The sequence below is a fragment of the Mirounga angustirostris genome, unplaced genomic scaffold (assembly GCF_029215605.1).
Source record: "Mirounga angustirostris isolate CCGP_5_RB_7025 unplaced genomic scaffold, mMirAng1.0.hap1 SCAF_15, whole genome shotgun sequence".
NCBI classification, from domain to species: domain Eukaryota; kingdom Metazoa; phylum Chordata; class Mammalia; order Carnivora; family Phocidae; genus Mirounga; species Mirounga angustirostris.
The window spans coordinates 24,185,065-24,212,834 of record NW_026991723.1 but is presented as its reverse complement, the minus strand read 5'-3'; the positions used below and the strand labels follow the sequence as shown (position 1 = coordinate 24,212,834).

The 27,770-nt window shown below is 42.4% G+C and overlaps 1 protein-coding gene across 1 annotated transcript in view; it reads left to right on the top strand.

Annotated features, from left to right (window-relative positions):
• Positions 1–26,457, top strand: part of RASEF (RAS and EF-hand domain containing) — an 87,318-nt gene extending 60,861 nt beyond the window's left edge. Inside the window, exons 10-17 of the mRNA XM_064579172.1 lie at positions 6,782–7,016; positions 7,331–7,468; positions 7,585–7,732; positions 8,996–9,077; positions 10,519–10,633; positions 13,851–13,970; positions 16,606–16,682; positions 22,986–26,457. Of these exons, the coding sequence (XP_064435242.1) occupies positions 6,782–7,016; positions 7,331–7,468; positions 7,585–7,732; positions 8,996–9,077; positions 10,519–10,633; positions 13,851–13,970; positions 16,606–16,682; positions 22,986–23,091 (1,021 nt within the window). The 3' untranslated portion in view covers positions 23,092–26,457. The remainder of the gene's footprint in view (positions 1–6,781; positions 7,017–7,330; positions 7,469–7,584; positions 7,733–8,995; positions 9,078–10,518; positions 10,634–13,850; positions 13,971–16,605; positions 16,683–22,985) is intronic.
• The last annotated feature ends 1,313 nt before the right edge of the window (positions 26,458–27,770 follow it).

The following is a 27,770-nucleotide window of genomic DNA, read 5'->3' as shown; positions in this document are numbered from 1 at the left end:
AGTATAGGACCTTTTTTTAGTATAGCCATTACTCTCAGGAGCAAGAAATATAAACAGGCTTTCCTAACACACACAAAGAAATAGTGACCTAGACAAAATGACAAGATGGAGAAATTCACCCCAAAAGAAAGAACAAGAAGTCACAGCCAGAGATCTAATCAAAACAGATATAAGTAAAATGCCTGGGCCAGAATTTAAAACAACAATAATAAGGATACTGGCTGCACTTGAGAAAAGCATAGAAGACACTAGAGAATCCCTTACTCCAGAGATAAAAGAACTAAAAACTAGTTAGGCTGAAATAAAAAAAATGCTATACCCAAGATACAAAACCGATTGGTTGTAATGACAACAAGGACGGACAAAGAAGAGGAATGAATCAGTGATAATAGAAGATAAAATTATGGGGGTGCCTGGGTGGTGCAGTCGGTTAAGCTTCTGACTCTTGGTTTCAGCTCACGTCTTGAGATCAAGCCATGCATTGGGCTCCACGCTTAGTGCAGGGTCTGCTTGAGATTCTCTCTCCCTCTGCCCCCCTGCTCTCCCTCTCTTTCTCAAATGAATAAATAAAATATTTTTTTAAAAAAGAAGATAAAATTATGGAAAACAATAAAGCTGAAAAGAAGAGGGAAAGAAAAGTATTGGATCACAAATACAGACTTAGGGAACTCAGTGACTCCATAAAGTGTGATAACATTCCTATCATAGGAGTCCCAGGAGAAGAGAGGGAAAAGGGGACAGAAGGTTTATTTGAGCAAATTATAGGTGAAAATTTCCCTAATCTGGGGAAGGAAACAGACATCCAAATCCAGGAGGTACAGAGAACTCCCATGAAATTCAACAAAAGCCAGCCAACACTAAGACATATCTTAGCAAAATTTGCAAAATTTAGAGATAAGGAAAGAATCCTGAAAGCAGAAAGGGAAAAGAAATCCTTAACCTACAAGGGAAGACAAATCAGGCTAGCAGCAGATCTGTCCACAGGAATCTGGCAAGAGAGTGGCATGATATATTTAACATGCTGAAGGGAAAAATGTGCAGCCAATAATACTTTATCCAGCAAGGCTGTCATTCAAAATAGAAGGAGAGATAAAAAGTTTCCCATACAAACAAAACCCAAAGGAGTTCCTGACCACTAAACCTGTCCTGCAAGAAATATTAAAGGGGACCCTTTCTGTGGGAAGGAAAGACCAAAAGTAACAAAGACTAGAAAGGAACAGAGAAAATCTCCAGAAACAGTGACTTTACAGGAAGACAATGGCACTGAATTCTTATCTATCAATAATTACTCTGAATGTAAGTGGACTAAATGCTCCAATCAAAAGATAGACGGTATCAGAAGGGACAAAAAAAACAAGACCCATCTATATGCTGCTTCCAAGAGACCCATTTTAGACCTAAAGACACCTCCAGATTGAAAATGAGGGGATGGAAAACCATCTATCATGCTAATGGACATCAAAAGAAAGCCGGAGTAGCCATACTTATAGCAGACAAACTAGATATTAAACCAAAGACTGTAACAAGAGATGAAGAAGGGCACTATATCATAATTAAGGGGTCTATGCAACAAGAAGATCCAACAATTGTAAATATTTATGCCCCCAACCTGGGAGTACCCAAATATATGAATCAATTAATAACAAACATAAAGAAACTCATTGATAATATATAATAATAGTAGGGGACTCTAAGAACCTTCATACAGCAATGGGCAGATCATCTAAGCAGAAAATCAACAAGGAAACAGTGGCTTTGAATGATACACTGGACCAGATGGACTTAACAGGTATATTCAGAACATTTCATCCTAAAGCAGCATAATACACATTCTTTTCGAGTGCACATGGAACATTCTCCAGAATAGATCACATACTGGGTCACAAATCAGGCCTCAACAAGTACAAAAAGATTGAGATCATACCACTCATATTTCAGATCACAATGCTGTAAAACTTGAAGTCAACCACAAGAAAAAACTTGGAAAGACCACAAATACATGGAGGTTAAAGAACATCCAACTAAAGAATGACTAGGTTAACCAAGAAATTAAAGAAGAAATAAAAAAATGCATGGAAGCAAATGAAAATGAAAACATGGCAGTCCAAAACCTTTGGGATGCAGCAGAGGTGGTCCTAAGAGGGAAGTACATAGCAATACAGGCCTACCTTAAGAAGCAAGGAAAGTTTCAAATACACAACCTAACTTTATACCTAATGGAGCTAGAAGAGGAACAGGAAATAAAGCCTAAATCCATCAGAAAAAGGGAAATAATAAAGATTAGAGCAGAAATAAACAATATAGAAACAAACAAAAAACAGTAGAACAGATCAATGAAACCAAGAGCTAGTTCTTTGAAAGAATTAATAAAATTGATAAACTCCTATCCAGACTTACCAAAAAGAAAAAAGACCCAAATAAATAAAATCACGAACGAGGAGAGATCACAACCAACACCACAGAAATAGAAATAATTATAAGAGAATATTATGCGAAATTATATGCCAACAAATTGGGCAATCTGGATGAAATAGATAAATTCCTAGAAACATACAAACTACCAAAACTGAATCCAACAGTACATTAAAAGAATTATTCATCACGATCAAGTGGGATTTATTCCTGGGCTGCAGAGGTGTTCAATATTCACAAATCAATCAATGGATAAAAGAAAGCATAAGAACTACATTAATAAAAGAAAGGATAAGAACCATATGATCCTTTCAATAGATGCCAAAAAAGCATTTGACAAAATACAGCATCCATTCTTGATAAAAACCCTCAACAAAGTAGGGATAGGTGGAACATACCTCAACATCATAAAGGTCATATACGAAAGACCCACAGCTAATATCATCCTCAATGGGGAAAAACTGAGAGCTTTTCCCCTGAGGTCAGGAACACAAGAGAGATATCCACTATCACCACTGTTATTCAACATAGAACCAGAAGTCTTAGCCTCAACAGTCAGACAACAAAAAGAAATAAAAGGCCCTCAAATCAACAAGGAAGAAGTCAACTTTCACTATTCGCAGATGACATACTTTAACCAAAAAATTACTAGAATTGATAACATGAGTTCAGCAAAGTCACAGGACATAAAATCAACGTAGAGAAATTTCTTACATTTCTATACACCAATAATGAAGCAGCAGAATGAGAAATTGAGGAATAGATCCTATTTACAATTGTACCAAAAACAGTAAGATACCTATGAATAAAGCTAATCAAAGAGGTAAAAGATCTGTACTCTGAAAACTATACAAAACTTATGAAAGATATTGAAGAGGACTCAAAGAAATGGAAAAACATTCCATGCTCATGGATTGGAAGAACAAATATTGTTAAAATGTCTATACCACCCAAAGCAATCTACACATTCAGTATCAAAACACCTATCAATCCCTACAATGGAATATTAGCCATCAAAAAGAATGAAATCTTGGGCACCTGAGTGGCTCAGTCGTTAAGCGTCTGCCTTCGGCTCAGGTCATGATCCCAGAGTCCTGGGATCGAGCCCTGCATTGGGCTCCCTGCTCGGCGGGAAGCCTGCTTCTCCCTCTCCCACTCCCCTGCTTGTGTTCCCTTTCTCGCTGTGTCTCTGTCAAATAAATAAAATCTTAAAAAAAAAAAGGAAAGAATGAAATCTTGTCATTTGCAATGATGTGGATGGAGCTAGAGTGTAGTATGCTAAGCAAGATAACTCAGAGAAAGACAAATACCATATGATTTCACTCATATGCGGAATTTAAGAAACAAAACAGATTAACATAGGGGAGGGAAAACAAACAAAAGAGAGAGGGAAGCAAATCATAAGAGACTCTTAACTATAGAAAACAAACTGAGGGTTGATGGAGGGAGGTGTGTGGGGGAAGGGCTAGATGGATGATGGGTATTAAGGAGGACACTTGTTAAGATGAGCACTGGGTGTTACTTGTAAGTCATGAATCACTAAAATTCTACTCCTGAAACCAATTTTACCATATATGTTAACTAACTAGAATTTAAATAAAAACTTGAAATCAACCAAAAAATAAAGAATAATGTACTTAACTACCCTGGTGATAACAAAATTGTCAGGTCCCCTTTCAGGAAGGTCTATTACCAGGGCTTATTGGTGATCACTTTTAGGAAAATCCTGTCCAGGTATCGGATGTTTTCATTGCTCACTTATTTGTGAAATAATAAATGTTGATGGTTTATAGACATGTAGGCAGCTCACTTGCTCTGTTATTGAGAAATAGACATTACTTTTTAAAAATGTGTGGGTGTGGTGTGATTTTTCTTGACTGATATTTAAGATAAATTCTAAACATATAGGGGAAAAGATACCATAACTGAAAATTATTTTGGAAATTTTACCATGGTTCATTTTGGAAAAGATTATACACCATGAATTAGGCTCATCAGTACTGGATTAAAGAACTCCTCAAGAGTAGGTTCTAAGGGACAAAGTCATCACACCCCAGTGGCTCAGAGAGACAGGAGTATAGCACTTGGGTGCCCATCACCCACTCAGGGTCTGGCCTGATGTCCTCTTTGGAGGGTCATTAGTTTAATATAAGAAGTTCACATTTTATTTTCTTTTTGATGCTAATATAAAAACTTGTAAGTTTAATTTTATTGCTTTTGTGGCCCTATTGGATTTTAACTTGTATAAACTTTTGTGTTTTTTCTTTTTCTTTTCTTTTTTTTTTTAAGATTTTTAAAAATTTATTTATTTGAGAGAGAGAGAGAGAGCGAGAGAGAGAGCGCAAAAGGGGGTAGGGTTAGAGGGAGAAGCAGACTCCCCACAGAGCAGGGAGCCCGATGTGGGACTTGATCCCGGGACTCCGGGATCATGACCTGAGCCGAAGGCAGTCGCCTAACCAACTGAGCCACCCAGGCGCCCCTTTTGTGTTTTTTCTAAGATTTGTAACAAAAATATAGCTTGTCCTATATTTGTACAAACTTACTTACGAAAATATTCTTTGGGCAAGTAAGAATAGTTTACTTTTTAAAAGGGTGTACATATATAAGTTGACCTATATTTTTATTTTTTTTTAAGATTTTATTTATTTATTTGACAGGGAGAGAAAGACAGCCAGAGAGGGAACACAAGCAGGGGGAGTGGGATAGGGAGAAGCAGGCTTCCCGCGGAGCAGGGAGCCCGATGTGGGGCTCGATCCCAGGACCCTGGGATCATGACCTGAGCTAAAGGCAGATGCCTAACGACTGAGCCACCCAGGTGCCCCTGTACCTATATTTTTAATTTGGAGTCTAGATATTCATGGAAGTGATTTCTCAATTCTGTATTTCACTTCTTCCCTCCTTATCAAAAATCTGAATAAATTTTTTAAAAAAGTTCTAATTAATAATGACATGGAGCTGAAGTAGTTTGTACTATATTATAATGAGAACAGTTTTCTTAGGTTCCTTATAGTGTGGCTAAAATCAGTTTTAGAAGGAGAATTTCATAAATGATGAAACAACAAAAAAACATATGTATACACACAAACACAGAGCTAGGCTAGTGGTATGGTTTGAATATGTGCCCCCAGGATAAAGACTTTGTAATTGAGTAAACATATTTAGAGAGAGTTTGGTGGTAAAGTTCTTAATTTTTAGTTAATTTTAAGCATTTGCTAATGGCACTAAAATATTTTTTTTTTTTAAGATTTATTTATTTATTTTAGGGAGAGAGAGAGAGCATGAGTGGGAGGGGCAGAGGGAGAGGGAGAGAGAGCTTCAAGCAGACTCAGAGCTGAGCACGGAGCCCAACGTGGGGCTCGATCTCACAACCCTGAGATCATGACCTGAGCCAAAATCAAGAGTAGGACACTTAACTGACTGAACCACCCAGGCGCCCCATTATTTCAGTATAAACTTAGGTTTTTGTGAAAATCAGATGGAAAAACAAAAGTATTAAATACGGAAATGATGTGGTTTCTTTTGATTCTCTTGTTTGATGTTAATTTCTCCGTCACTTTTAAGATGTTAGAAAGTTTTACAAATGGAAACGTCCATAGAAGTCAGGGGTTCCAGCATTTATCCAGAGCACCTCCCTGTGAAACCTCTCCTACAAGAGTCTTTCTAGACTATGTATCAACACCCAGTGGCAGAAAACTCATATGTCGTATTCTGGTACCATACCTTTCTAATTGCCTGTCATTTTTCACCATATTGATTAGAAATATGACTCCTAGAAAAGCTTATCAGCTGGCCCTTATTTTGTCTTGTGCATCCTGGGAGAATGTATTCTTCGTCTTCATGTCTCAGCTCTCTGAATATTTGAAGGGGGAAACCATGAAGACTTAAGCTGAGTTCATGGAACCATTTCTTGTGTCTGAGGGTCTTATATCATCATGATTCCCTTTCCCATCCAGGTTCTCAGCATCCCTTTTAAAAAGTAGAGCTGTTATCCAGAAATGGACAAGCTGTTTGGAATATGGTCTGACCACATTAGAGTAAAAAGGTTCATATCTTCTGCATACATTTTTCTTAACTTGAGATTGCATTCATGCTCTGGACACTGCAATTCCTTTTGTATCAGGAAATAAAGTGATTTTAAAAATGGCTTCATTTTTATTAAATATTAGACTTGAGTGTCTTCATCTTAATTGATTGTTGCACAGAATAAGCTGATGTTGCTTTGAGCATTTTGTTTCCCCTGATGAATAATCATGGACTACATTGTGGTTCTTGGTAAAAGTGAGAGTGTTGGTCTTCTTGAGTCCACTGCTGTGTGTAGTCCTGAGCTTTGTGAACCCTCAGGTAAAGCTCTCTTCTCCTTTATCACCAGGTCATCCCGCTCCTCCTATGTGGATGAGGACTGTGACTCGTTGGCCCTCTGTGACCCTATGCAGAGGATGAATTGTGAGGTGGACAGCCTTCCCGAGAGCTGCTTCGACAGCGGCTTGTCTACGCTGAGAGACTCCAACGGATATGACTCGGAGGTGGAATACAAGCACCAGAGGGGACTTCAGAGGTCACATGGCACACAGGAGAGCCTTGGGGGCGATGCTTCAGACATAGATGTAAGCCCCAGAAATCACTGTCTCCTGGGCTGTACCTTCGATAGAAATCTGTCACCCTGTTTGACTTGTATCTGTCATGGGAATACGACCTAAAGGTTATAAATATGAAACATAGTCAGTAGAACGTTTTTTTTTTCTCCACCAGAGTAGGGAGAAATTTCCACAGATTGCCATTTGGGGCTACTCTGTTCCGTAACAGCAATGACTATAGATTCAGCTGCCTATTTTTCTTCTCTTTAATCCATGATGTATATGTGTAATGAGAGACTTTGTTTTTTAATGGCTGACTAAAAAAACAACAACAAACAAACCAGGTTCCTGATCTAAGGGATGAAGAGACGTTTGGTGCAGATGGTGTGGCCACCATGTTAGACTGGAAACCCCAGGGGTCCGCTAGTGAGGGCAGCATCATCAGTTCTTCAAGAAAGCCCATCTCGGCTCTGTCACCACAGGTAGGTAGTTTCAGAGTTATTTTATTCATGAGCACTGTGAATTTTCGGTGCTGTATAACTTACTAGGAAGAACACTGGCACGACCTTTGTCACCCATTGTGGCTTTTTCCCCCTAGACAGACATGGTGGACGGCGACCCTAAGTCTTCCAGCTCACAGAAGGCTTACAAGATTGTGCTCGCTGGGGATGCTGCAGTGGGGAAGTCTAGTTTCCTCATGAGACTCTGCAAGAATGAATTTCGAGGAAATACCAGTGCCACCCTGGGTATGGTTCCTTCTTCCATCAGTAATGGGGAAATGACCTTCTTTTAGCTTGATCTTGTTTTCCTTAGAGATTAGATAAACAGATACACAGGTCTCTCTGTATACATATATAACATATAGGGATATGTATGTGTGTATGTGTGTGTGTGTGCCCTTGTCTATAGCATGGTCTTCTTCTGTTTTGGCGAAGACCTAACTTTAGGAAAAGAAAACCGACAAAGATATCCACTTAGTCAGTCAGAGCAACCAGACCAAGTTTAGAACCAGAGACGACAGATTCATTTATTCAGCAAACATTTCCTGAATTCTGTTGTGAGCCGGATACTGTTGTAGGTGCTGAGGACACACAATGAACAGAGTCAACTAAATCCCAGCCTGCAAGGAAACTTCATCCCAAAGGAGGGCAATGGGTGAAAATAAAATAATTTGAAATTTGGAGAGAGGCAGTTTTTACTGCACCAGGGAAAGCTTTTCTGATAAGATGCCATTTGATGTTGATAAAGTGACCTTCTTGATGGCCACTTTGTCATGGTCAAGATCATAGCCAGGTGTATGATCCCTCCCCCTCCTTTACAACGGAATACATGAGTAAACACTCATGAGAACGGGAGAAGAAGTGTCCTGATTTCCCAAATTTGCATAATAATCAGTAAAAGGAGTTGAGGGTATGCAAGTTATCATTCACCTTTCTTCTTTATCTAAAGAGTTCTTATTTTGATGACTAGAAATATTAGAACAGATTAATTACCCTCTTCACAATGGGCGTCTTTGTAAATTTATGGTTCTTCATGATACCTTTCAAGATAACAAAGCTGAAAGTTCACTTTAATTTGATTCGTAAAAAGACCACGGTGTTTTGTTCAGTTGCTAAAGAGCATATATACATATCTCATATGTATCCACACACAGATACGTACACACATACACATATTAATGTGCACACAAGCACACACATGTAAACACGGAGACATACCCGAGTTCATCTAATTACACGGGCAAATAGAACATAGGTTTTCCTTTTCTCTGTAGATTAAATCCTCCCCCAAGTTAGCCACCCTGCAGGTGGTGCATCTGTGCACACATGTGTGGTCTGACTTGTAATTAGTAGTTGAAGGCCACCCTCCTTGAAGGGCCACATTCCTCCCTCTCTACCTCATCAGCTTCGGCTTGCCAGCTTTTGTCTTATCTACAGAGGGCTTGAGAGTAAAACCCAGTGGAATTATTTACATCATGTTCCCCATGTTCTCTTGTAATTCCTTTTCAGGAGTCGATTTTCAGATGAAAACTCTCATTGTGGACGGAGAGCGAACAGTCCTGCAGCTCTGGGACACGGCCGGTCAGGAGAGGCAAGTGCTTTCCACAGCGCAGCGGGCTCGGCTTTGGTTTGCATAGACGGGCCTCGTGGCACACTTGGTGGTTTTTAATGCTCATAATCCTGTAATGATAATACACTGTATAATTACATAGTATATTAGGATTTCAGGAATGCTTGCATGTTTCCACATTCTTTCCTCCTCCATTTACCTGTCAGTTGTGTGTGGAGATCATTAGGCTTCCTCTGAGCTGCTGTTCAGTTGGGAAAAGGGGAGTGCCCTCTCTGAACAAGAGAATTTAGGTCACATGTCAGTGTGAAGAGTACTTAGCCAAGCTCAATGAAAGATGGACGAGGGAATCTGTTAGCTCCCCTCAGTTCAAGGGCAGAGGCCCGAACTAAACAGAAAACTCACGTCTGGTGACGTTGCCTTCTCTTGCGTTCATTGCTGATGACCGGAAGCATCAAGCATACGTTTTAATCCTGCCTCACTCTTTGGAAAGAGCATCTCTCCACTTGTTCCACTAGTGAGTATGGGTTGCAGCCCGCCTCTGTACCAGGCACTGTTCAGGCTGTGAAGATTCCACAGGAAGCAGACACAAATCCACAAAAGCTACTCACATGGAGCTCACATTCTCTTAACAGACTGAGACTTTCAACGTTTAAAAAACATTTGTGGTCAACATGGCCTTTTTTTTTTTTTTTTTAAAGATTTTATTTATTTATTTGAGAGAGAAAATGAGAGACAGAGAGCATGAGAGGGAGGAGGGTCAGAGGGAGAAGCAGACTCCCTGCCGAGCAGGGAGCCCGATGCGGGACTCGATCCCGGGACTCCAGGATCATGACCTGAGCTGAAGGCAGTCGCCCAACCAACTGAGCCACCCAGGCGCCCCCAACATGGCCTTTTTTAAGATGCTATAAAATATTGCGGTTGGCTTAGAGTTGGGACATATATGTTGAGGTATGCTCTTCCCCTAGCGAACCGCCCCGCACCCCACAGGTATAAAGCTTCTGGCATGCTGTGGTACTCCACATTGTTAGGTCGTCTTCCACGCCACCCCCACAGTACTCCCTTCCCACTCCCCAAACCACGATGTTCTCTCTTGTGTATCTCCTTCCCTGTGTCCCATGTGTGGGTTTGGAAGCTTGTTGACGGGGCTGAAATTTTTAAGAAATTATGCTCTCAGCGTTGTCCTGGTTATCCTTTGGGGTTTGTAGACATTCTTGGGATTGTTTGATGGAGAAACTGCTTGGCTCTCATAGATCACACCCCAAATTATTCTGTTAGCTTCCACTGAGTCATTCCAGTCGTCCACGGTAGCTCTGTCACAGTGCCAGGTTGCCATGAGATTCTTCCAGATGGGGGCTTATCTTAGAAGATGAGAAAAAAGGGAGCATAAAAGAGATGAAGAAGGGGCAGCACCTGACCAACAGACTGATTAGAACCATTATTTACATGCTTTTCTCTCTGCCAGATTCAGAAGTATCGCCAAGTCTTACTTCAGAAGAGCAGATGGTGTTCTGCTACTGTACGATGTTACGTGCGAGAAAAGCTTTCTCAATGTACGAGAATGGGTGGACATGATTGAGGTAAGACATCAAAACCAAGGAACAAAAAATTACACCGGCGTCACAGACCATCTTAGAAAACGCGATTTCTCTTCTTTGTTGAAGTGCACACCATTAGAGATCCAGGCTCGTCAGGAAGGACTGGATGTGAGAGGGGGAGTGTCTCATGGCACTTGGCAGTATTGGTCTCTTCCTCACTAGCTGGGCGAGTTTCCACAGAGCCATGGATACCACAGAAGGGAGTTTCTGGGAATAAAACTTCCGGTTTTCTTACAGATAAAATCAGAACCCCTTATGGTATTTTAAACATGGTAACATCTGTGCTTTTTTTTTTCCCTTTGGTTAAATGAGATGGTGTCTTTCATCTGAGGAGCTTTCATATCCTTTGGTTTCATGGTAAATAATTTCTAAAAGTAGGAAATGATTTTGACCACAGTTAGTATGCTTCCAACGGTTAATAATTAACATAAAACTACAGTTCAAGCTGTCGTTCAGTATACTCTCTTGGAAAAAAAAACAGTGGCTAATATAATTTTTCAATTAAGTGTATTATCTCTAATCTTTAATAGTCATTAAACAGTGCAATGTTGGCTAAACAGAGAACTGATTGTTATATATCAGGTTAGCTTCTAGATTCTTCTGTTGGGCCTATTTCATACCATTTAAAAAAACAGAATTAATGTTCTCTTTCTAACTAAAGAAGTGATGTGAGATGTGCATTTTGTTCTACGAAAATAGGACCTAAAATTATTATAAATATGATGGAAGTGTGTTGACATTTATGTAGCATTTTTATTTCACGAAATTTCCACATGTTATATTCATCTCTGTAACATATCTGAGGAAAGAAGTGAGAAGTGTAATGTTACTCTCACTTTTTATGAGAAACCCGAGGCAGAGAAAGTATATGGCCCTGGCTTGTGGTTATTTAGAGGGCAGGGGTTGAATGGGGCCTTGGATCTCCTGATTCAACCCTGGTTGCTGCTCTGGTAGAGCACCAGAGGAAGCAGTGTGTTGAGAAAAGAAGCTTTTGGTGTCCAGAGAGGAGTTCCAAGGTGCATTTAGTGCACAGAGGAGAAGCATCTGCTCAAGGGAACAGACGTACCTCCCTGGGATAGAGCAATGAGTCCAGAGAGTAACATAATCCCCACAGACTCGTACCCACAGATATTTAAAATCCACGGCAAAACTTTTTATTGTTAAAACTTTTGTACTTAGTCTGCATTTTAAGTCCTTGGATTATGTGCAAGGCCAGGAGGCCCAAAGGCAAGGTCAGCCAGTGTTGAAATAGCCCTTAGTGACCAGCCATGGTGTGTGCCGGGACCCGTAATTTGCCATCATTTGCTAATCACCTACACGTGGTAAGTGACCTTTTCAGCTCTGTGGATCACCTTTCACACGGTCTGAAAAGGACGAAAACTATGTTCAAGATGAATTCTTGAATTTGCCATGGGGAAAAATTAGATACCACTTGGCATTTGACTTTCACCTTCGGGAAAAATGGGCATGATAAACCTCTGCCATGGCTCAGCCTTTGTAATTTGAGGAAATTCTGTGAGGAAATTCTATACGTGGCCACTCTAAATACAGGTGGAAACTGAGAGTGTGATTGTTGGGGTAGGCTGGAGGGCTGAGGGGTAGTAGAAGGTCAGTGATGAATTAATAATTAATACACTTCGATAAAAACCACTGGGTTATACAGTCCTACAATAAAGCCGTGGGTAAAATAAAACGAAGGCCATTTACTTACCTGTTGTGAGTAATGTATTGGTTGAATACTTGGGTGAACATTGAATGGAGGAGACACTTGAGATGTGAGATCTCTTCCCGACTTACACATTGTGGAGAATTTTTGGAGAGCTTCCTTTGTGCACGTTCCAGAGCCTGCAATGCGCCCATAGTCAGGGAGCTTGCACCCGAGGAGGGGAAACATAACAAGCAACAAACAAATAAAATAAATGAAATGATAGAATATGATAAATATTGTGGAAACGAGAAGAAGGCAGGGTAAAGGGCCTGATGGTGTGGTCAGGGCAGCCTCCCTGGAAGGTGGTGTTGGAGTCAAGACTTTAAGGAGTTGTCCGTATTTACTGGAATAACTTTGGGAAATCCTTTAGAAGCTTGGGTTCTTGGCTCACTTAAGGGAGTATATGTTGAGTGGCTTCCAAAGGTTGCCCACTTGGAACCTGAACAGTTTACCAAAGAACACAATTAATGAACACCTCAATGGACGGAACACCTAGTTTTGGAGAGCGCCCTTCATTCCCTTCCCCTCTCTGCTGTTACTGCACTCCAGTGCCCTCGGTTGGAGAATGGTCTGAAGAGAAAGGAAATCGAATGTAATGCCATCGTTTTTAAGGCTCATTTCTTGATCCTGGGGCAGGGGTAGCCGCGAACTGAAAGCACAGCTGGTACCCGTAGGCACTGCGGAAGGTCACTTCCACATGCCCTGGTCAGGGCTGCCACTGCCCTGGCCTAGGAACCAGAACACTGTTTTTCTGGGCCAGTCAGGTTGTCATCCTCTGTTCTCTTCAGAGCCTGCGGAGGTGTGGTGTGCCCTCACTAACCCCTTCATTTTACCAGTGGGGAAACTGAGGCAGAAACATGCAGCATTTCGCCTGATTTCAGGCCCTGTGTGGACCGGGGACTTTGCCTAAGCTGATTTGAGAGCATTAGCCTTAGAATCGATTCCTTCGAATGATTGGTAATTGACTCCTCGTAAGAAAAATGTTGACCTTTGGGACCTTCACATTTTGCTTTTGTTGTAAACCAGATTGCAGTGAGTGTGGAACTTGCAAGCTCTGTTTTTATCCCCTGATGGCTGAGGGATTTCCTGTGTGTTTTGTACCTGAGATAATGAAGTTGACTTGTCATCAGCACCGTTTGGAGTGAAAGTCGCAGAAAATTGTGTGGGTGCCATGGCCCCGTATAATTCTGTGCTCATGCCCCTTGAGTTCATATTGGTTCGTATGGTGGCAGGGATGATGGGGAGTATTTGGACCGTGGCCCCGGCCTTTGCAAGATCTTGTTTAACCTCTCTGAATTTCAGTGGTCTCACCTGGCGATGGGAAGAAGTTTGGCTCTTTGTAGAGAGATTTTGAGGCTTGAAGATATTACCTGCAGGTCATGTGGCTCCCACGGGGCATTTGGAGAGTGGAAGCTGCTGTTGGTACGGCTGCTCTTGTCAGTGGAACTTGTTCACTATTTGATGAGCACACAATTATTTTCCCTCTGGCAGGATGCAACCCAGGAGAGTATTCCTATCATGTTGGTAGGAAACAAGGCTGATCTCCGTGATGCTGCCACAGCAGAGGAACAGAAGTGTGTCCCAGGATACTTGGGAGAAAAACTGGCCATGGTAAGGGCAAAAGTGGGTCTGTTGGGATAGACCTTAGCCATTCATGAGCTTTGCAGTCAGCGGCCCTTCACTTCTGTCTACATTCGCTTTCAGAGGTTCTTTGGCAAACCTCCACCCTTTTTGATGGGGCTCCTGGCCTTCTTATTCAGGCAGAACTCCCAGTGCTGCCCCCCTGCACTTTATTTATTTTATTTTTAAAATTTATTTGAGAGAGAGAGAAAGAGCACGCGTGAGCATGAATGGAGGAGTGGAGGGGCAGAGGGAGTGGGAGAAGCAGGCTCCCCACTGAGCAGGGCGCCTGATACGGGGCTTGGTCCCAGGACCTGAGCAAAGACAGACAGAACCGGCTAAGCCACCCAGGTGCCCCCACAACCCCCACCCCCGCTACACACACGTCAATGAATGTATGAATGTAAGTAATTGTACCAAGGATTAAACCCCTTATGGAGCTAAAATGATCACTTGGTCATTTTCCCCCGTTGAAGAACGTTGACAAGGAGCAGCCAGAATTATCCTGCCTTACTCCTCACCCTCAGCCGGCTCCTGGACTCCTCTGATTCTGGAATCCACGTCAAGGCAAAAGAATGGGTGTCCCGTTTAGAAAATGTGGTTTAGTTCCAGAGGGTTACTGTGCCAAAGGGCAGTGTGCTACCTGCGTGGAAGAGAGTTGGGAAACTTTTTTTTTTTTTCTCTAAGATTTATGCTTAGTTGAATAGTCTAAAATTATTTTTTGGTTATGTGCTTGTATAGAAATGAAGTTCATTTCCATCCAGTAGATTACTGGGGGTAGCGTTCATTCTCCCGTAACAACCAGTGTGTGAGACTGCTCCAGGTCCCCCTTAGGACCTGTCTTTCCCAAACAAGGCATCAGAGGTGCCGGGGGTCGGATAAGCCCACGCCATTGCAGTCTGATCTGATGCCCCTGCCTTGGTGGTGCGCGTGGGCGCACGGGGAGACTGCGCTGTAGTGCGTGCACATGAACTGTAAAAAGAAGTTTCAGTCACTGTTTTAAGTTGGAAAATCTTTCTTGTTAAATTTTAGAACTATGGACCAAACATGCTAAACATCAAAGCTAAGCAGTGAGGCACAGAAGAGATTCATTCTGCACGTTTAATCCTATGCCCTTCGTTGTGTGCTGGGGAAAGACTAGAGCAGGCAGTCCTTGTCTTCATATAGTTCATTTCTGGGGGAGATACGTATTAAACGTATGCAGTCCGCGTGCCACATTGTCCCACACGCCCCCTTAGCGCATAATTCCCGGCCACACACCGGGTTTATCCCCTCCTCAGGATTTTTGAGTTCCCAACGTTTGCTCACTTATGCATCTCGTGACCCCTACCCTCCTGCACCCTCGGGGGCAGTCTCCATGTCACCCCATAACATCCTAGCCATAGAACTCAGCAGCAGCACTACCCGTTCCCACTAGAAATCCATTCATGTTCACTGTAGGATTGTTACATATTTTCTGTGGATGCGAGGGCTCATGGGTAGAGGTCCCACTGTGGAGTCTTTTCCCCTCATTTCGTTCTCTCTCTCCATGCTCCGGAGTGGCCATGACATCCTCCCCTTACCCCCACAGGATACTGCGTCACCCACACCCAGGTCCATGGCACATGCAATTCTCCTTCCCGCAGGGACATTGTCTTGAGGCAGACACACACAAATAACTTCATCAGTTACAGTTTGGCAGGTGCAATGCAGGAAAAACACAGAGGGCTGTGAGGTTTCCTAATAGCAAGACCTAACATAACAGGGACGTGTCAGGCTTAGACAGCACTGAATCTTAACTTCAGGGGAGGATTACAGAAAAATTCAAAAGGTAGTTAGGAATCAGCCTGGAGAAGGGGGGCTGATGGGGGGAAGGGCATAATGCAGGTAATGGGAGCAGCAGGTACAAAGATCGTGAGGTTGGAGGGAATTTGGAACATTGGAGAAACAGAGGAAAGGTCAGAGTAACCGAGGCAGTGCGAGCGAGGGAGGAGGGTGGCAGGTAAAGCTAGGAGGTGGGCCGGGACTACATGGACGAGAGGCCTTGTCGGCCATGGGGAGGCATCTGAGCGTTACTTGGAGAGGAACGGGAAGCATTGAAAGGCTTGAAGCAGGAGAGTGATATCATCAGTCATCATATACATAACCCCTGGGAGGTAGAATAATAGAGCACTAGACAGTGTCTGTTGGTTTTTAGCAACATGGGGGTTGCTGAATCTTGATAGGAAAAGGTGATAGTGTGAAAGGATGCATGTTAGCTGCCGGCCCAAAGGAGACATACCTTTGATGGACATTTAATTTGTGAGTGGTTACCTTAAGCTATCATTTTTACCTCTCTCAGATTATCTGATAGAGAACGTTTGTAGCAACTGGTAGGACTGTGGGGAATAAGAACCTTAAAACATGAAATTGTGTATTGTGTTACTTTTAAGGCAAAATAAAAACCCCCTGACTAGGAGCTGTGTCTGGAATAACTCGACTCAAATTCACTGTTTTTTTTAAAGTATCGAAACTGTGAATCCAATGTCTTAGCTATTAGCATACTCAACAGGAGAATGTGTTTATTTTATTTGTGGGTTGTAAAAGCTAAAATTCCAGGAGCCTCAAATAAAGGCTTCATTTAATTGTGCCTGTTTCTTTTCTACAGACCTATGGGGCATTGTTCTGTGAAACCAGTGCCAAAGACGGCTCGAATATAGTGGAAGCTGTTCTCCACCTTGCTCGGTAAAGTGGTGTCTTATATTTGGAAAATGAAAACAGGATTGAATTTTCACGTAGTTGGTGCATATATCAGATTTCTGGGCTATGACACGAATATACATTGGAAAACACTGTCTCGTATTTCAGTAGTGGTTAGAGAAACAATCGAACACGGATTTTATAAAAACTGGTAGTGCTGCTTATTCACTGTGAACATTGGCGAAGTGCCTTTTCCGCCAAACAAAGCAGGTGCATCTGAGGTGTCGTTGACATTTCTGCAAAATGTCACCGCAGAGCTAATAGCTGACTTGCATGAATCATTTCCAGGAACCAGATTTTAAACACAAGAGACTATTATGAAATTAACTGTCTATTATGACATTTTCTGGGGTAAAGGGGAAAAAAAACACAACAAAGCAAATTGTATATCACGCCAGTTGGAAGCACTTTATTAAAATAATTACTCAGGTAATTATTAAGCTCAGGCGATGGTGTTAATAATAAATAACGTTTTGGGATGTAGATTAGAATGAAAATTACATCCTTGAGGAACTTGGATGTAAATGGGTTTTTTAATCCTTGGAGTAAATTTGATTTTTAGGAAATAACAACATTATCTGTTAGATTTATGTCTTCTGCCTAGTTTCCTGCCACAAATGAAAAGATGATTCTTTACTGGCCTAAAGAGATTAAATATCCAAAAGAAAAAAGAAAGGAAAGGAAAAAAAAAAAAGAAAATGAGCATGAACAGAATTCAGGCGATAGATCTTTAATTGCTGACAAAGTGAAGCCATAATTTTGGGTTTGTGGTTTTTTTCCTGATCATTTGTGAAATTTTACAAGAATCTTAGCTTTAGTATGACTTTTGGCCTCTTCTGCTCATATACGGTGACAAGTAGTGTTTTCAGTGCTGCTTTTCTATCAGTGACTTGGTGTTTATAGTGCTTATTAGCTGCTTAGACTGGGGCCTTGGGTGAGATCCTTGCCCTCACTTGAGAAAATCAGGAAATGGACCCCAGGACTTTAAACGGCCTGCTTGACATTAGTCTGTGGCAGGGCTTGGCACACGCCTTGGGCTCAAACTCAGAGTCTTTGGACATTATCTCCTTTGATATCTGTCCAAGAGAGAGAGCCACCTGCCCCCACCACATTTTTGTGCAAAGCAAAGACAGTGCTGTGAGTGTGACCTAGAACAGGTGGAAGAAAGGTAAACATTTAAGATTCAAGGTTAATGACGTGGTTTTAGTAGGAGAATCATGGGCTCATACCACATTTGTCCAACAAGAGCCCAAGTAAAACCTTCATAAGCTGGGTGATGTAATTGACTCCGTGCATCTGTGGGTGCGAAGGGGCTGCTGGCCATTTTGGCCAAGGAATGTTCATTCAGCAGAGGTGGGAGGAGATTCCGTGCAACACACTGAGGGTGGATTCACTGCTGAATTGGTAGGTGTTTATACTTTCTTGGGTGTTTGTACTGGTGTTTTGCTACAAGGTACCTGGGGATTCCTGGGTGGAGGTGACGTGCTTGCTGGGCTAGAGGGGTCTGGCAAGGGCCTGCAGGTCTTCAGAGCATCACTGGGCCCGAAGCTGAACCGGACCAGGCAGGGAGGACACCCTAGCTTTGGCAGTGGGGTGCTGGCCTGCTGCTCCAGCCCCGCAGAAAAGGACGCTGCACGCCAGGCCCCCTGCGAGGCTGTTGCCTCCTACCCTGCTTAATGGAGGACCGTGGTGTCAGGAGGCTCAAAGTGCGGTCTTAAATCGCCCCCCCGAACAGCTGTGGAGTCAGACAAGTCCCTGCCTCCCTCTCGGCATCTCTAATGTGTAAAATGAGGGAGGGGGCTGGAGAAAGCGACCCCCCAGGTCCTCTCTAGCTCTGCCAGTCTGTGGTTCTACATAGAACCGCCGGTACCCCACGGAATACCGGTTGCTATTTAATGCTGAATTGTCTTTATGGGGTCATATTAATGTTAAATGACTCCAGATTGCCATGGTCACACCCAGAGTGCCGAATTGATTCTCTTTATTGTATCATAAAGGTGGGAGAGGCTGTGAGCCGCCTGCGCTTTCTCCCCACCTGCTCCTGCCCCGCGCCCTGTTTCCAGTGCAGCTCGCACACAGCCTTGTGCTTCTTTACTCACCACACCTGTGTGCAGAGGCCTTTGGGTCACGAGCTCACTCTTTGGGAACCACTCATCAAGGAGTTATTTTATTGTTGTTATTGCATGATGGCCTGGTGTGAGGTCTCTGGTTTTGTCACAGTAACGATGTGTTAAATAGGAAAATTATAAATAAAGCAAATATTAATTTGCTTTATATCCTGCCTTCAGATTTGCTTGTTAAAGTGCCTAAGTCTTACATGGAAATGGTAGAGTTGCCGCAGGTGAAAAAGTTTTACATCCTGGGGCTCCTGGGTGGCTCAGTCGGTTAAGCATCTGCCTTTGGCTTAGGTCATGATCCCAGGGTCCTGGGATCGAGCCCCATGTCGGGCTCTCTGCTCAGTGGAGGGGGGGGGGTCTGCTTCTCCCTCTCCCTACTGCTCATGCTCTCTCTCTCTTGCTATCTCTTTCTGTCTCTCAAATAAATAAATAAAATACTAAAAAAAAAGTTTTACATCCTTTAGAAAGTTATGTATAATGTAAAACATGTTACGTTCTCGATTTAGATCTTGTAAGGCAATTCCCATCACGGGCACCTTTCACGCCGTGTCATGTCATAAAACGTGAACTAGACGAGTTTATGGCTTTACACTGTCGAAACAGAATTCTGTTTCGAAGGGAGGCCATGAATGTTTGGTTAACACCCGAAACTAGAAACTACAAGTACTACTTTTTCTGGAAACCTCTCAATCCCAACAAAACTGTTTTCTAGAAATGCAATTTCCCCATAATGCTGACAGGACATTTATCACAATCATTGTCCATTGGCAAGTGAATTTGCCATCACCAGAACCACGAGCTTTACACATTTTGCAGATCCAACTTCCAAAGGCATTTAATTGATTGATGGCCTGAGATTTGAAAACAAAACAAAACAAAAAAGCTCAGGTTGATGTATGTATCTGTTCAGCTCAGGAGCTGAGCCTGTTGGGATCCCATAAATCTACCCGTGAGACAGAGTCACCTAACATGCAGTTGTCAAGCATGTGGTAGTTTTTGGTGAGAAAGGCCAGTATTCCCAGCCTTAAACCTGTTGTAGGTGTTTGGAATATCTGTCTGATTTCCGTGAAGTGGGAGGGACATGCCTGCACTTATGGTGGATTAAAGAAACGAAAGGCCAGATGAACAACGTGGGTACATACTTTTCCTCCTTAATATTTGCTTTCAGGTTCAATAAAATGTCTGCATTATTGTGAGCACTCAGCCCGTGGAGGCCACATACATGGTTCAGTAGAGATACCGAGGAAATGAATATTTGCAGGCTATGCAATTTAACGAGAGGAAAAAAAAAAGAGAAAACATTTGACCAGGCAGCCAGATGATTGTAGCTTATAGAGGCCATTAGACCACCCAGAAGGGAGAGATATGGGTTGTCTTGTGAAGGTGCTATGATTATTATACCCATTGTACAGATAAGAAAGTGGAGGAGTAGAATGCTAATCAACCTGCTCAAAGTGACACAGCTGCTCAGTGGCAACATTGGGACTTGTCGCTGCCACTCTGGAGCATCAGCTTGCTGCTTCAGTGTTGGCAATCTCAGGACTGCATTCCACATTCTCTTCTTCTTTACTCTCTCTCTGCCTACTGTCTTCTACCCCCAGGGTTTCTAGAACTGTCTCTAGCTGATGACTTCTCCAATTTCTGTATTTTTAACCTCCACCTCTTTTTAAAATTCCATAACCACATCCCCACCCATCAACAAGAGGGAATCCCAAAGGCTTGACTGTATCCAGCATGTCCAAACCCTCACAGTCTGGCCTCACCTGCCTTTCTGGTTGCATCTCTTATCTTGCTTCCCAAAGGAATGATATCTGTAGACACAGCAAATGTTATTTCTAGTTGTGGCCAAGCTCTTTTATGTCTCCTTGCCTTTATGCAGGCTGTTCCTTGCACCTGGAATCTCTTTCCTCATTAAGTGGAGGTCAATTCCTGTTCTTTCAAGAGGTCCCTCCAGTGTCAAAGTGTCCATGAAGCTCCATCTCCACAAAGCCTTCCTTCCCTGCGGGCCAGCACGACTGTGGTGTACCCTTTGTATTCATGCATCACACCGTGCAAGGGACCTTGTAATGATTTGTTTAGCCTTTGTCTCTCCCTCAACGCTCACTAAGAGAGGGTCCCAGAGTTTGGCATAAATTGGGCATTTATTGAATGACCAAATGTCTGAGATGATGGAGTTAGAAGTTGTTATTAGTTTTCTGTTGTTGCTGTAACAAATTCCCACAAACATAGTCTCTTAAGCAATGCACATGTATCACGTTCCAGTTCTGGAGGTCAGGAGTCTGAAATGAGTCTTATGGAGTGTTCTAGGTTGGATTGTGTATCTTCCTTCTTTTCCTGAGTCTTTGTTTCCTCATCTGTGAAGTGAGGATAATAATGCTCACCTGTCACCTGTCAGGGTTGTGTGTGTGTTTATGTTGTGTGATTGTTTATGTGTATTAAATAAGAAAAATGTGAAAATGTATAGTACAGCGTTTATTAGCTCGCCTTCAGCAAGAATTAATTCCTCTTTTTTTTCTTCTGCTGAGATGTCTTCTTTCCAACTCATAGTATAGTGGTTTTCAAAAGTTAGCACATATCAACACCATCTGGAGTCGTGCTGACCAATTTGGTAGCCACAAGCCACAAGCAGTGTGGCGAACCCAAATCAAGATGTCTTGTAGGTACGGATTTTGAAAACAGTATAAAAATCATAAAATACTTCATTATTTTTATGGATAACATGCTAAAATGATAATATATTTGTTGTACTGAGTTAAAATATGTTAATAAAATTAAATTTACCTGTTTCTTTTTACATTTTTAAATGTGGCTACTAAAAAATTTAAGATCACATATATGGATTACATTATATTTCCATTGAACCACGTTGCTGTACTCGGAATATGCCAGTTCTTAGTAGTTTCAGGTATCTGCCCCTCTGTAACAAACTAAAACGTGGTTGCCTAAAACAACTACCACTTTTTAATTTCTTGAAATTACCAGAATGTGCTGGATCTCAGTTGGAAGGTCCCTCGACTGCTTTTGCTTGGGGTGTCTTGTGCATTTTCAGCCAGATGGCCGTGGGGCTAAGGCTCCGGCTGGGCGTCTGCCACCAGGGTCCTAGTCCTTCTGGCCACTCGTCCCCAGGGCCACTCTGTGGCCCTCTCCACTGAGGAGCCCTGGCAGCCGAGAGCAGCTTTAACACCTGGCTTGGAGTCCTAGCCTGCCAGTTCCTCTGCATTCTGTGGATCTAAGCAGTCGCAGACAGAGGCAGCACTGCGGAGGGAGAGCCCATGGTGGGGGCTCCCTAGTCTTGATGGGGGGGCCCCAGGCACTGATGGGGAAGGTGGGATTGTTTGGGGGCCTCTTGGGAATGAGCTGTCACAGTCAAGATTGCCATTCAGGGTCTTGTCTAAGGTGGGACTTCAGGGTCTGCTTGTTTCACGGGCATCCCTGAGAATACACTTGGAGGGATACTATCCCTAGGAGGTCTTCACAAGATCTTAGAGAACTTTTGCCATTGTAGCCTCTAGCTGTTAATTCTAAAAGAAATTTAGGAAGAGGCAAAAGGAAGATTTCTTCCCCCTGGATTTTAACCATTCATCATTGTCTTCATGATCTTGTATAATTCAAGAGTGGTTTTAAAGTCACATTGCTTTTGTTAAGGTCAGCAAGTGCTAGTCGGGGATGGAAGCCGGGTCCCAGAGTGCTAAGGAGTGCGCTGTGCGTGTGGCAGACTGGAAAGCATGTGAAACTGCAGGAGAGGGCAACAGTAGGTCGTGTGTGTGCGTGTGTGCACGCCCCTGTGTACACGTGTCTCGTGTGCACCTGCCTTGTGCGTGGTGAGCGTGGCCTGGTGCTCAGAGTGCAGGCGTGTGTCCAGGCCCAGCTCTGCGGCTCTCCGGTAACCAAAGGGAAACTGCTTAACCCTTTTTTTTTTTTTTTTGCCTTTGCTTCCTGACATATAAAATGGGGCCCAACAAATTCACATGGTCCTTGTGAGGATTAAGACAGTCAATACCTACAAAGCATTTAGAACAATGTCTGGATGACATACAGCAAGTGCTCAGCAGTGTTGTTTTAATTTTACAGAACCATTTCTGGTTTAGTTTTGTACCTCAGTAATTCATTTTCTCTCTGTCTCTCTCTCTCTCTGTCTCTCTCTCCCTCCCTCCCCTCCCCCGCCCCCCAGGGAAGTGAAAAAAAGGACTGATGAAGATGACAGCAAATCCATTACCAATCTGACTGGGACCAGTTCCAAAAAGTCAACCCAGATGAAGAACTGTTGCAATAGTTAAATCCCGAACATCCCTGGCCTGTCAGGTCTTCAGTCCCAGAGTACTGAGTGTCTGTGACTTGTTTGCTTCTCGCAGAGGGGTGCATCCTCCAGACACAGCCAGGTGGAAAGTTGCAGTGTGGGAATCTGAACTGTGCTCTTAGATCCTTCTGGAGCCCCGGCTCTTTGCTCTTTTTCAGTGAATGATTGAGGCCCCCTGGTTAAAAGTACTTGTCTTGTCCTTGCAGAGTCTCAAAAGATAACGTGTAAAAAAATGTTAAAAAATCACATGCTCAGGGGCGCCTGGGTGGCTCGGTCGTTGGGCGTCTGCCTTCGGCTCAGGTCACGATCCCAGGGCCCTGGGATCGAGCCCCGCATCGGGCTCCCCGCTCAGCGGGAGGCCTGCTTCTCCCTCTCCCACTCCCCCTGCTTGTGTTCCCTCTCTTACTGTCTCTCTGTCAAGTGAATAAATAAAAATCTAAAAAAAAAAAAAAAAAAAAAAAAATACATGCTCAGATCGAAGCTGTAGAAGAAAAACTCCCTGACAAAGATCCACATGGTAGCTGACTTTGTAGATAACCTAGAACTTTTTTTTTCAAATATTTGATACTAGAATACTAGTAAAAGGGGATTATCATCCTAGCTTTGCTGTTAACTAGCCTGTAGTCTCAGACCTGTTAGCAGCCCACGATAGATCTGTTTCCTCATCTGCAAAACAAGCAGCTTGGCCTTGCAGGCCTTGGCCCCTCAGATTTGGTGCACTGTACGGAGTGGGAAGGAGACCATGATGGCTCACAGTTAATAAGGACTCTGGTTAGTCATACTTTTTAAATATTGGGGTATTGATTTTTCTCATTTCTGAAACAACAGAATTTAATTGAGAAAAAAAATGGTAATGTTGTAGGCTCCAGTGGAGACAGAAAAATCTATTTTTTTATATACAAAGGAAGAAATATTTGTGTGACAAAAAGAAAAAAAAACAAGGTACTGACATCTCAACAAAGTCCATGGTTTAAATTCCATGTTAAAAATTCTAATGAAAACATAGGAGGCTACATACTAGTAAAAGTACAATGCCCAGGAAAGTTGTCACTCTTCACTTAAAAATATATACCAGCAAGTCATGGCCATGGGCTGGGGAAAGGCAGGAGCTGGAGTGATGGCTAATGGTGATGTGGTTTCTTTGGGGGGTTGAGAATGTTCTGGAATTATACTGTGATAATGGTTGCATAACTTTGTAAATATATGAAATAACACTGAATTGTTAAAAGGGTGAAGTTTATGGTATGTGAATTATATCTCATTAAAAAAAACCCAACACTACCACTTTAACATTTTGCCCAGTGAAAATGTGCATGTTTGCTTCAGACCTTCCCATCACTTACAAGCATAATCTCCAATATGGTGCAAATCCCTGAACTCCATAGTGGCCAGCATTCACTTCCTGAAATAATGAACAGTGAAAGAAATGTTATGTATGGTTTTGGAAACTCCTCTCTTCACAAGAGGCATCGTCCTTAGGAATGGGAAGTCAGAGTCCTTTGTTTAATATGACTAGTGACTCCTCCCCACGCAGCGTGGTGGGTCTTGCTCTCCTTCTAGAACCTGCAGTGCATCCAGTCTTCTCCATTGAAATGTCTCTAACAGCTGAAGGAGTCAACACCTGATCCTAGAGAAGCCTGGTTTTTGGTTTTTGGCTTTTGGTTGTCTGTGGCCTTGAACCAGTTAAATTATCCCCAACCAGAGATTTGAACTTACCTTGGTTCACATAGGTCCAGGTTCCAATTAGTCTGCTGAAAAAACCTTAAACAATAACTTATTTATTGTATTATATAAGCTAATAACATTCCTTTTTGTTGAATTAAAACAACTCCATGGAGCTGTTTTTCTCCTGTTTATGATTTTTATGATCAAATCTTTAGTTCCCTAGCTTCATTTTTTTTTTTTTAAAGTGAAAACTGACTGGATATGTTACACACCGAGATTATAAAGAGCCACAACATGCTTGAGTTTGTAAAAGCATGCCTTCTCTCTGTTGACATCTAGTTTTTTTACTGGAAAGTTTGTTCTGTCCCTGGCGACTCTACCATGCTGTTTAACAGCTTTGGTCACAGAAAAAGAAGTTTGCATTTTTGACCAGAAAGAGCCCCTCGCTGGTGGAATATTGTCAAAGTGAATGGGGGAGGATGTGGTTATTTCTGTGCCATCGTGAGATGCACATTTGGCCACGGCTGGTTGCCTCTGTGGCATCTTTGGAACCCGGGTTAGAAAGGATCTATGTGTTGCCATATGGGACACTTGTTCAGGTGTTTGGTGTACTTGCACAAAACTGTGTTTGTATAAGTGTTACTGTGTGGCCTTTATTTATTTCCCCCCTAAGTGTCTCTTTATATTTGTCTGACAGTTTGTACATAGAGTATATCTTTGATACAGAAGTATTACCTTGGCTGTTGCCTCCAGCTTGTATGGCTAGTTTACACCCACACTGATTTGGACAGAGTTTGCATGGGTGCCTTTGATAGACAAGGCAATCATCTTTATTTGAACCTGGAAAAGTATTTTGGCAACAAAATCCAAATCAGAGACTTAGAGCTCTGGTGAGCAGTCTTCTTTGAAGAGAAGTTACTTAAAAGCTCTTTCAGCTGCATTGGTGGGAAATCATCATTATCACCAACATTTCATTTCAGGAAGATGTTCTCAAAGTGTATTTTTGATAAGAAAAAAAAATTAATGTTTTTAACCTAGACTTAATGTGACACATTCACATAGTCCTGTGCAACTAACTCATCTTGACTCATTTTTTCCTTTGAGGGCTTTTAAAATCACAATTATACAGTGCTCCTTTTTTTTTTTTTATGTATCCTGACACATTGGATAATATTTTCATTTCATCATGGAAAAGAATGTTGGATAAGGAGACATTTTTCACTGTTAACTTTTAGCCTCATGCATTTTCATAATTTATTTTTTCTACTTGCTGCTTTATATGACATATGTGACATTTGATTATTTAATACCAAATGTGATTTGCATAAACCCAAGTCACACAACCCTCTTGCCGGAGATAAAATTGAGGTTAAAAGATAAAGATTTATTTTCATATTTGTACAGTGATCGGCCTCAGAGTGAAGGCTTTTGTGGGCTTTTATTGTATATATGTGTAAGAAATTTCATATGTATAAAGTAGGCCTCTGAGTATTGAATAATTGTTTCATGATTTTGATTTATATGGTTTACATTTTCATAGTATCAGCCATATTTCGTTTATACTGTTTATTTCTCTTCAAACCATTAATAATTACACCATAAAGTGTAATTTTATAGCAGTGCAAATGTCTAAGGAACTACAAATATTTTCTGCATTGTAAATTCAATAAAGCACGCTTCCTTTGGCCTTTGGGGTGTTTCCTTCAGCTTTACTGCAGGCATCCCTGAAGTAACTTTAATTCTAGGATGTGCCTGGATGAAGCCATGCCTCTAAAACACTTGTCTTCTCTGGCCTGGGCAGCTGGCTGGCTGGAGAAAAGAATGAATATGTGGCATTTGGTGCTGTGGCCCAGCCATGTCCTCTTGGCCAGCAGGGCATCAGGTCGACGAGCTTGGGGTGTGACAGCTAGAAACAGTGAGGCTTTTGTAGAAAAATTTCAGGACGTGCCCTGGCCATCCTCATGACCTCAGAGGTTAGTCCCTTTCTCTGGGACACCCATTCTACTCCTTCCATTCCCCACACTGCCCAGCCAACTCCTGCTCCTCCTCCTATTTTAGCTGAAACTTCACTTCCTTCAGGAAGTCTTCCCTCTCAGCCCCTAAACTAGGATGAGGCTGCATGCTCTCACTTGCATAGGACCCTTTTTAACTGAGCAGCATCATTATTGCCCTCGTACTTGTTGAACTAGACACCTGCCCCGAGCCCTGAGCCCTTTGTCCGCTGCTGCCTCCCTTCTGCTGTATGCAATGCTAAAATGGCTAAGCAAATAATTAACTTTAAATAAGACAGGCTTTGCAAAGAGTTTCGGCAGACACGCACAGATGCACATACGTAGTAGTCATGGATGGGGTAATAAGAGGCAGCATATTTTAATGGCCACAGGTCTGGTCTCTGCAGCCAGCCTGCCTGGGTATGAACCCAGCCTCATACTCCTACTAATGGGTTAACAGTGAACAAGTGCCTTACCCTCTGTGTACCCCTGGGGCTTCTTTGATAAAATAGGGATAAAAGTACCAATCTCATGGGTTGCTTATGAGAACTAAATGAGTTAATGGATATAAAAGGTTTGGAATAGTACCTGGCACTTTGACCACCCTCAATTAAAAAAAAATCAAGATGTTTTGGGGGCACCAGAGTGGCTCAGTGGGTTAAGCACCTGCTTTCAGCTCAGGTCATGATCCCAGGGTCCTGGAATGAGCCCTGCATCTGGCTCCCTGCTCAGCAGGGAGTCTGCTGCTCCTTCTGCCCCTCCTCCCACTCATCCTCTTATTCTATCTCAAATAAGTAAATAAAATCTTTCCTTATTTTTTATTTAAAGATGTTTTAAAGCACCATTGATTGCATTGGTTTTGTTCGGGACCCTAGGAACTGCCATCAATGAGTAGCAGAAATTTACCAGATTACTTGGGGCATGGGGCATTATAGAGGATTCACTTTGACATAAGTTCATTGACAACTTCCCATATATATTCTTGGTATTTCGATGGACATGA